The 10,779-nt window shown below is 34.6% G+C and overlaps 1 protein-coding gene across 1 annotated transcript; it reads left to right on the top strand.

Annotated features, from left to right (window-relative positions):
• Positions 1-2,976: 2,976 nt before the first annotated feature.
• On the top strand, positions 2,977-7,786 carry LOC128175656 (uncharacterized). The gene is made up of 7 exons (XM_052841452.1): positions 2,977-2,999; positions 4,294-4,516; positions 4,748-4,832; positions 4,994-5,132; positions 5,507-5,642; positions 5,757-6,452; positions 7,527-7,786. Exons 1-7 carry the CDS (start codon positions 2,977-2,979, stop codon positions 7,638-7,640), a joined length of 1,416 nt encoding a protein of 471 aa, XP_052697412.1. The 3' UTR covers positions 7,641-7,786.
• Positions 7,787-10,779: the final 2,993 nt, after the last annotated feature.

The raw sequence follows: 10,779 nt of genomic DNA on the forward strand, positions 1-10,779 counted from the left end.
TGTCATGGACAAACTGTCTCTTGTCTTTTCTAGCATTCTTTTTTACTTGTATGTTGGCTTCCCTATATTCTTTTTTCAGTTCCTCTTTTTGTTGAGCATCCTTACACTGGTTAATTTTCTGCTTCAACTCTTTCCTTATTTTAACTATTTCCCATGTTTCGGCTGTTATCCAATCTTTGTGCTCCCTCTTTCTCTTTCCTAAAACTTCACTACATGCAGTTTTCCAGACGTCTTGGAGCTTAACCCAATGGTCTTCAATAGTTGTTACTGTCAATCCCTCTAGTGCATCGAACTTGTTGCTTATTGCGATGTTAAACTCATCATTTTTTTCTTTGTTTTTAATAAGGCGGACATTAAATTTGTAGTGAGGTGTTTTTGATTTATCTTTAAATGCTCTGAGTTTCATTCTAAGCGTAGCTGTAACAAGTTGGTGATCTGAGGCTGCATCTGCTCCTCGTCTTGTCCTTACATCAAGCAAACTTCTTCTCCATTTTCGCATGATGGTAATATGGTCTATTTGATTTTCTGTCTTTCCATCTGGAGAAGACCAGGTTGTTTTATGTATCTTCTTATGTGGAAAGATGGTGCCTCCTATGACTAGGTCATTGAAATTGCAGAAGTCTGTAAAAAGTTCTCCATTTTCATTAATGTTACCAATGCCGTGCTTTCCCATGATAAGTTCTTTGTTGGTGTTGTCCTCTCCAACTTTGGCATTCATATCTCCCATCACAACTTTTATATCTCTGCGAGGTGCACGGTCTATCATTGACTGTAGTGCAGCATAAAATTCGTCCTTCTCCTGCTCCTCTGCTGCATTTATTGGGGCATAACACTGAATGATTGTGATCTTCCTTCCCTTTGAGTTGAACCTGGCTGACATGAGTCTTGGCGACACTGGTTCCCATGCTATCATCGCTTTTGTTGCTTCTGGTGACAACATAAGGGCAACCCCTTGAGTGTGTGCATGATCCTGGTCCTCATGTCCAGAGTATATGATGGTTTCTCCTGATTCTAAGCGAACTTGTCCTCTTTCATTCCATCTAACTTCGCTTAGGCCAAGTACCTTGATGTTGTACCTTGTCATCTCCTTTGCTACTTGGGCAGCTTTTCCGACCTCGTATAGGGTTCTGATGTTCCAGGTCCCTATCCTGGTGTTGGCCTTAATCGACAGAAGATTTGTCGGTGCACTGGCTTCCTGATGGCTTTCACCTGCACACGTCATGAGCTCATGTTCTATTAAGTAATAAACCTTAATTAAAAAAAACCTGTCATATGCGTGACTTACCGAAATATTCATGTTTACATATTCTGAACTATCTTTCGTGTTTTGACACTACATCGTACTTTGTTTACATTTTTACGAATCGAATCATCGGCGTCGACCCATAATATGACGATTGAAAACATGATAACTGTTTTAAAGCAATATGAGCTGCATTTTTCATGTTGAATTTTTTTTATTACTAAAATGTTCTTTTCTACTGAAATGACAAAAATATCATGGTTTTTAATTTCTGTTAGCCATATTTTTGTGGAAAAGGCCGTTGAGAAGCCTTATTTGGAGCAAAATTGAATTATGGTCGTCCTGTACAAAAATTGATTTGCTATATATTCCTTAGAAGAGAAATATTAATTTATGATTTTTTTCAAATCTTATTTATTATTAAAGTTTAAGCTATATGCAGACTTATCATACTAGCAGGTTTTTGCAGCAAAATAAAATTCTAAAAATACAGCTCATTTTGCTTTAAACATGTTTATATTTACCAGATCACCCTGTTCCGTAATAAGCCAGTTTAATGCTCTTTTTGTGAGATAAATCTCACAAACCTTCTGTACGAAACATGCTGTTTGACAGACCGCTTCACACGTATTTTGACACTTCATTTCTCTATGCCTTATCATTACATGAATTATTGTATTTGTATGCTGACAACTATTGGTCCGTATTTTTTCCTCAGGAATATCGTTGATTACTTTTAATTGTCATCTCGATTGATGAACTGTCTTCATAGCGAACTTCCGTGTTTCAGTGTATCGCTACGCGCACTACTTCACAGGGCGCTTAATTTCAAAACCTTTTTAGTGTAAAACATTGCAAGGATGTGTGTTAACGCTATTTGCGTATTTTGACTGATAAATATGTGTCTGTGTTATTCAATTAATCCGGACAAGGCTTTGTTTAGGAATAAAGATTTTATTTATGATTTATATATGCATGTTCGGAAATTAGGATAACTGTCCGGACAGATTTTTGATTTGTTGTTTGCATTGTGTACGGACAGAAAAGGACAAGTACTCAGTGGTTGGAGAAGTTTATAAATATAAGCCATTTTCAGCATTATCATCACTTCATCCACTTGACTACTCCGTCACATCTCGTTCGGTTGAACACCCCTCTGAGAACCCCGGATAAGGTAGATAAACAAGATGAACCTGGTTGTAAACGATGCTAATTTTCACAAGGACTTCGTCGTCCGGACAGAATCTGTATAGGTTAGTAACCATGTAGATCAGTCTGTCCTTTGTTTATTGTTCTAGTTATTAGTTGTGGTCTATAAAAGGAACGGTTAAATTTATTTGAACTGTTTCAAGTATAGAATTACGAGTTGTCCGGATTGTTCGGAATCCGTATTGTTGTTGTTGAGATTTCCTAATCCATTATTTCAAAAAACTTATTCATTTTTATAACGAGTTGTCCAGGTGTCCAGATAAGGCTAACTATATTAATTACAATTACCAGGACTTAATTAGCTCTTAAGTAGATATGAGGGATGGGGTTGATTTAACCAGATAGAATTTGACTGCGTGAGTCGAGTTTATATTTGTTCGGGTCGATGGAATTTTCATGCATTTAATATTTATTAAATCTGTACAATTTTTTACGCTGTTTATTGTTGATATTAAGCTTGGAAACGACAAATCCTGCAGATACGAGGAATATAAGCATTTTATTTTTAATGATTAGTTTTTAAAATGGTGATAGCCCCGGGTCTCAGGTTGTATTGTTTAAAATGGTCAGCATCTTAGTCTTGCTATGATATTGATATATTTTCCCATCCATTTTCGTTTCTTAATTAATTTTCTTATGTGTATTTTTGCAATTCTTTTTGGAAATAAACAAAACGAATGCAAACTTTATATAAATGTATATAATCTTTGTGCGAATAAGAGAAATTGACATGAGAATGTAAATGATATGAGCAGTAAAATGCTTTAGATGCGTTAATTTTTACATCAAACATACTCTGCAAACGAAGTTTATATTTTTCTAACGTCCTTTTTTCTTTGGCAGTTATAAATTTTTGGTGATGTATGTTAATCCTGTCCAAACATTAAATTTTACGTTTCGATTAATGTAATTTTATTTGAGATAGACAAGTGCTTAGCAAATTATTTCTCATGATTAACGATAAAATTAGTATAACAACATTCACGAGGTTGTAAAATTGGAGGCGCCAGAAAACAAGCCGTTGTTATACAGTGTATAGTCCGTTGCTGTTATAATTAATGTTTCAGGTGTCGAAATATGGAACTTTGGGAATATTAAAATACAACAAAAATTAGCACATTCCATAATTAGATCATAAATGCACACAGACCACGTTAAAATCCATATTCATTTCTTCTACAACGATATCTGGAAGTCCAAATCAATTGTAAATGTCCTGAAAAATGCAAATGTATTTGATGATAATCGATATACAACGGTCATCAGACACCAGACATATGAATCCATTACTGAAATGTCACAACACACACGCGCAGATTTTAAGGGGAAAACGAACCTTTAAGATGGCCGAAATTTGTTGGCATGATTTCCATCGTATACCCTTTAACGAAAGCAACTGATGTTTAATTTACAATATCAAGTTATCTGAAATTAGCATTTGCTGAATGAATTTTTTAATAAAGTTAAGGTATGTCAAGATGTTTTCATTTAACTCCCAAAGCTTCGATCATACTCTTTAGACTGTTCATTGAAGATAAACTATGAAATCACTGCAACATGCTAACACTTTAACTTCGTGAAACCTTAATTTCATAGTTTGACTAGCGGTGTTTCTCATTGTATGCATTGAGAAAAAGATAAGAAAGATTGCTTTTTTTTAATATTTGAAAAGCAGTATTCAAAGCAAACAGAGTTTACATATTTTCAAATGAATTTTATTGTTTGTCATGTTTTGAAAATGTAGAAAACAGATTCTTCTAGTCATTGTTTGCACAAATTATAGCCCTAACTGCTGATGTATGCAATTTGTAAAAATGTTTTTATTCCGTTAAACTTTACAGATTTCCCAAGGATGTTCGAAAGCGTCGTGCCTGGATTAGGGCAATCAACAGAAAAAACTTTGCACCTAATGAGTTTTCCTGCATTTGTTCAGAGCATTTTGAGTTTGGATGGCATAGTGATGACCCAGATGATACCAATTATGCCCCGACCATCTTCTCTTACAAGGAAAAAACAGTTGATCATGAGAGAGAAGAGAGAGTATCAAGAAGAAATCTGCAGAAGGTAAGTTTGAAAAAAAATACGTATTAAATAAACCAAAAAAAATATTAATAAACAAAAAAATATTAAATAATCTTTTTTGTTGTTGTTACATGTATGTAAAATTGCACTTTAAACCATTGATTCAAAATTATTTATATTCATTTTAATTAAATAATATAGATTTTTACAGAATTACAAATCTAGAATTAGCAATTTCTTCATTTATTGACTGCAAACACGTATATTCAATACGAATTGGAAGAGTCTAAAGAAAGAGCTAGAGAGCAGGAAAATAGGAGTTTGAGCTTTTCTGTGTTTGCCCATTCTTACAGCAAAGGTGAGAGCCATTTATATTGACTCTCATGGTTGTGTGTTTTTTAATAATCACTTTGAAAATTAGATATGCAAAACATTGAGTGGATGAGCTAGTTAATTTCTACACATTATATGATGTTAATTATAATACAGACATCCTTTGTATGAAATTTACATTTACAGATAAGGAGGAAGAGATGATTTCTGATCTTGCAGCACCCATGACAGAGATTGAAGATGATGTAGAGACAGGAGTCAGATTGACTAGAGACATAGGTATTGATATTGGAGAACAACTCATTCACTTCTACAATAGAATAAAGTTTGTTCAAAGTTTGAAGTACTGTTGTATATTAATTAGTGGATTTTGTTCTATAATTACAGGTGTACAGTGTGACCCACATCCTCTTTTACAGGAGAACATGAGATTAAAGTTGGAACTCAGACGGATGCAGGACAACAAATGGTCTGTTTCAAAGATCAAAGATGATGATGCCATGACTAAGTTCTATACAGGACTTCCAAGCTTTGCTGTGTTTTTGTGGCTATTTAAGTATGTTTTCTTTAATTCTAATTTTTTTGGTCATTGAAAAGAATAAGAAAAAGAGCTGAAATACTTAATTTGGAATCATGATTTATGGCCTTTCTATATATAAGTACATATAAATATTTTATGTTCCTAATGAACAATTTTAGCTACCTGGCACCTAAATGCGAGAAGATGGTATACTGGCGTGGAAGTTCATCAACCCCTGATGAGAGGACTAGATCTAGGCGGTGCACGGCTCTTGATCCAATCGACCAATTCTTAGCAATCATGATGAGACTGAAGGTAACACATAATTACTGGCAATGAGACTGTATTTATCATGTACTGTCATATTCATTTACAGGAACCATAGACTCTGACTTGTATGTCATAGAACTTTAAAAAATATAATTTTAGGTCGGATTGTATGTCCAGGACATGACAGAGCGGTTTGGTGTGTCCGTGGGTGCATTCTCTCACTACTTCACCACCTGGGTTTGCCTACTCTACAAGGAACTTAAGGAGCTGAACCCCTTTCCATCAAGGGATGTTATTCAGAGAAACATGCCGTCATGTTTTAAATCTTTTCCTAATGTAAGAGTTATACTTTATTGTACTGAAATCTTTATTCAAAGATCCAGCAGTTTGGTTAATCAGAATCAGTCATTTTCAAATTACAAGCATCACACTACTTTAAAATTCCTTGTTGGAATCACTCCTTCTGGTGTGATTTCATTTGTTTCAGAGGGCTTTGATGGAAGAGTTTCAGACCGACGGATGATTGAGCGCACCTGTATATTAGACCTCATGGAAGAGGGCGATGGAGTGATGGCAGACAAGGGTTTTACCATCAAAAACATGTTAGAGAAAAAGGGATGCACTCTTAATATTCCACCTTTTCGTTCTTCTTCTAATCAGTTTACAACTCAAGAAGTTTTAAATATTCAAGAAATTGCTAAATTAAGAATTCATGTGGAAAGAGCTATTTGCCGCGTCAAAAATTTTCATATATTTGATGGTGTTCTTTCTCTTTCTTTAGTGCCATTATCATCCCAGGTGTTTTCTGTTTGCTGTTGGATAACAAACCTTGATGTACTTTTGATTGAAAGTAAGGTATGTATAGTCAAACACTTCCTATGCTTGTGTTGATAAACATTATAATAAAAACTAAGTCATTTATGAATTTGATTAAAAGCATAATAGAAAATAATGTTTAGCGTAAAAGGGTAAAATGTGACTAACAAAAAATTCAACTACTTTTGGCAACATGGCAGAACAAAATTCAACATCAAAGTTAATTCTTTCAACAAAGCAGTTGCTTTGGCTGGCAGCGGTCCATACAACAAAATATCCCCACGAACATCCCATTATTGCCATTTCCCCTTGGATTTGGGCATAATATTTATGACTTCTCTTTAGTCTAGGCCCTTCATTGGTAATTTCCAAGCAGAACCCAGCTTGTCCTGCTAGCTCATGTACCTGATAGTGTTTACAAACTTGTTCAATAAATTTGCTTTGAATATGATAAAAAAGTTGTTGACTCTTGCACAATTTATTTTACCTCTTTATCAGTAATAATTTTTCCAGAGATCGAGTATGGACATTTCATCTCAAGAACCCCTGTTTTGTTCACCTCGGGCATGGATTTATCATGCACCCAACCATCACTAGATGCTCCTAAAAAGGCATGGGTTGGGTAGATGGTGAGTCCAGATGCCTCCGTTGTTAAATCAGTCACAGCATTTTGCAGTGTTAGGTAGTCATTGAGAGCCTCCTCTTCCTTGTCTACTCCCCACTGGGCTGGTGGAGGTAGTGTCTGGTACCTAGTATGAGATTTTATTTAGCAGAATTATAAAGTTATAGTATTTCTTAGTTAAAGATTTTTATACCTGTAAGTTTTATGAAAATGTACCTGTCAAAATTTGAACCATTCACTATCTGGTTCACTAAGGAGACAGGATTTGTTCCAGAGCTTAGAACTGCGCCAAATAAGGAACTAGTTATTCTCCCCTTGTGCAGGTCTCTCCACAGGCTGCATGCCCTCTGTCCTCAATGTACGAGCTGAGGCTTTCATTGATTGATATTGTCATGGGCACTATGTACAAAAAAGTACCTGAATAATCCTTCTCAGTTTTACTTTTACATTTTTGACTCTATGTTTACATGTATACAAAACATTTCTTACAGTTCTCATCAGACAGGATCAGAGCTTTCATCGCCATTTCCCTCGGATCCTTTGTTGACTCTACCTCCACTTCAGATTCAAACTCTGGGCTTTCATCCGGGATATTTCACAAGTGATCCATGCCTTTCAAAAGAATTCATTTATTAAATTTATGTTATGTTTTCAGAGGAGTTTTAGTTTAAGTTTTTTTTTTAAATTGTCCATCATATAAGATGTCAGGGAATTGAAATTATCTGTTGTCGTTATAAATGTATTTTTCTTAATTATGTAGTCAAAATTAAATTTTGAACCAAGATCATGTTGGAGTATGTTAACTGACCAGTATTGGGAAATATGCTCTTGAGCAATTTAAGCTGCTCAAGAGAGTGGCAGATATTACACTTTCTCTGACGCGATTCAAAACCCAACTTTCTTCCATCTGTGGTCCTGTGTTCAATCTCACCACTCTTTTGCAGTTTTGGTTTGGCTAAACTCCACTCCTTGAGGGGCTTAGGGTCCATCTTGATTGGTCTCGGCACCTTCCACATACATTGTTTCGACGTAGCACTGTCCGATTTCAAAACATCATGTAAATGGAGATGGTGCAAATGGAATAGGACGTCACCAATATGTCTGCAAGATTGGGCTTATCTGTAATGATAATATAAATTATTGATTGATATATAATTATATATTTTTTCATCTCATTAATATTAATGTTATACTTGAACCAATAATTATTCATCAAATTAAATACACATTGTTCAAATGATCCACCAGTATGCTCAAGACTCCTGCATTGCCTCTATTTTACAGGGTGCTTGATTTGAATGATTTGAGAGGGTTTGAAAGCATCAAATGAAATATTTTTATGGAATTTAAATATTTTCTGGGAGAACAGCTGAATGGTAAAAAACTCCTACCAATTGGGCATTCACAGAAGGCAAAACACACATTCTGTTTGTCCTCGATGCAAATATACACTTTGTATTTTGCCTTTTCATTGAAGCAAGGCAAAATACTCTGATGTATTCAACAGAATCATCAATCTAGAATAAATGATTTGATAAAATGATTATCAGATAGGCAATATATCATATATATATATATATATATATATATAATACACGCATCTTTCCTAAAAATTGTTATTGTATCCTCTTTAAGGGTCAGATATTTGTAAAAAATAAACAATATATTTAACTTGTGTAAACTGACACATTAAAATATGTTAAAAATTTGTGGAGCAAGCTTGCAAATGCTCTTATGGAAAAAAAATGTTATGAATATTTATGAACTAAATGTATGTGGTTGCAGTGTAGAATAACACTGATATTTAAAAATGATTTTAAATAATCCATGTAAATCCATGCTTTGAAAAATAAAAAAATTTTACTTTATAATCAGGGATATATTTGCTTACATGGGCAGCTACAATTTGAGAGATATCTCCTGCCTCAAAATGTTTTACAGCCCTGTCCAAGCCCTTGTAGTTATTAACTTCTTTCCCATCAACTGTACGTCGTAAAATCATGTGATGGTAGATTTGTTGAAAGGAGATCTTGGGCAGGGAATTAGGAGGGATGGCAGAATAAGACGCTAACTGCAATGGGGGGAGGTTTTCATGACCAGGTATATCTGGAATAATGCCATCAAGTGTTGTAGCCTGGTACTTAATGGGCAAATCAGTCAGTGCACCCTTCTTTTCCTCTTTTGGTCATTTGAATTCTCCCGGGTAGCCATCTTCAATGAAGTATATAAACACGGAAGTGCGAAGTCGACTCTTAATCTTAAATTTAAATAGCGTAATACCTTGTATTTTTTCTCATAAAAAATGGGATTTGGATACAATGATTACTTTAAAATAAAAAACAAACACACTTTCACTTAAAAATACTTTATTTTATGCGTGTGAACTTTTGTTCTTTCGTAGTAGGAATAGTGACCTCGTAGCAGTTGCCATGCGGAAGTAGTTATGCGCATGCGTGGAATTTATCGTGAAACAGTCTATACCCCTGCTCTGATGTGAATATGCAAAATAAGCAAAGTCGGCATTTCACCGGAAGCTGGCATCCGATTGGTACAAAAATTGATCCCAATGTTTGGCATGCCTAAACAAATAGTGTGAAAAAATTTCAAGCATCTGCAATTAATAGTTGCTGAGAAACCTTTGACGAAAATTTGTTTGAAATTTAGGCTAAAAATTAACAAAGTCGTCATTTAACAGGAAGTTGGCGTTCGATTGGTACAAAAATATATCCCACAATATGGCATGCCTAAACAAACAGTGTGATAAAATTTCAAGCATCTGCAATTTAAAGTTGCGGAGAAAAATGCGATAGAAATGCTGGTTACAGACAAACGACACAGACAGAATGAGAGAGAGACGGTTCTCATTGGAAATAACTAAGCCAAAACCAAACTGAACCATTTTCATTGAATTACCCTTTATATGAATACTAATAATCCATCCATTTTTTTATCTTCTTGATACTGGGTGAAATAAATGTCAATCATGTTTCTATGCTCGTAGATATTGGGTATTTTGCTATGATATTGCAAATTCATATCATGTTTAAACAGTTGTACGTTTTGAAGAATTTTTGAATTCTAATGGTGAAGGCCTCGTAAGATGTTAGAACTTGTGTCATAAACATTTGTATATGTATCTTATAAATATATACTTTAAAATATGATCAAATCATAATTTTATCATTAAGGTCTTCCGTTTCCAACGGAAGACCTTGTACTGATTCTGTTGGAAATTCTTCATTATTATTTTTAGGGTCTTCCGTTTCCAACGGAAGACCCTCTTGTTATTCTACGGTTTCTTTTTCTTTATTCTTATTATTCTTTTTTTTCTTTTTCTGACTTTTTTGGAGCGTTATTTCTCAAAAACTACCCAACCGATTTGCACGAAATTTTTAGGAGTGATAGAACATCATCGTCGCTACATGTTATTAAATTTTTGCCTGATGACGTCACTTCCGGTTTCAGATATAGACGATTTTGTAAATTTTAAAGGGTCATTTTGTCCACGCATCTCCTCCGAAACTAATCAAGATAGAAGCTTGAAATTTTCAGGGGTTGTAGATGAATGTCTGTAGATGTACCCCCCTGCTTCCAATTATGAAAATTGCTCAAGGCCTGGAAGCTCGCCTGAACCTGAAAATTAGCACCAAATTTGTCCACGAAATTTTTGCACATTTTCTGTAATATCTTTCGATGTGCACATAATTTGTTAAAACATGTAATGCAAAAGTTGTTTCAATTTTC

Source organism: Crassostrea angulata, chromosome 3 (genome assembly GCF_025612915.1).
Source record: "Crassostrea angulata isolate pt1a10 chromosome 3, ASM2561291v2, whole genome shotgun sequence".
In the NCBI taxonomy this organism is placed as follows: domain Eukaryota; kingdom Metazoa; phylum Mollusca; class Bivalvia; order Ostreida; family Ostreidae; genus Magallana; species Magallana angulata.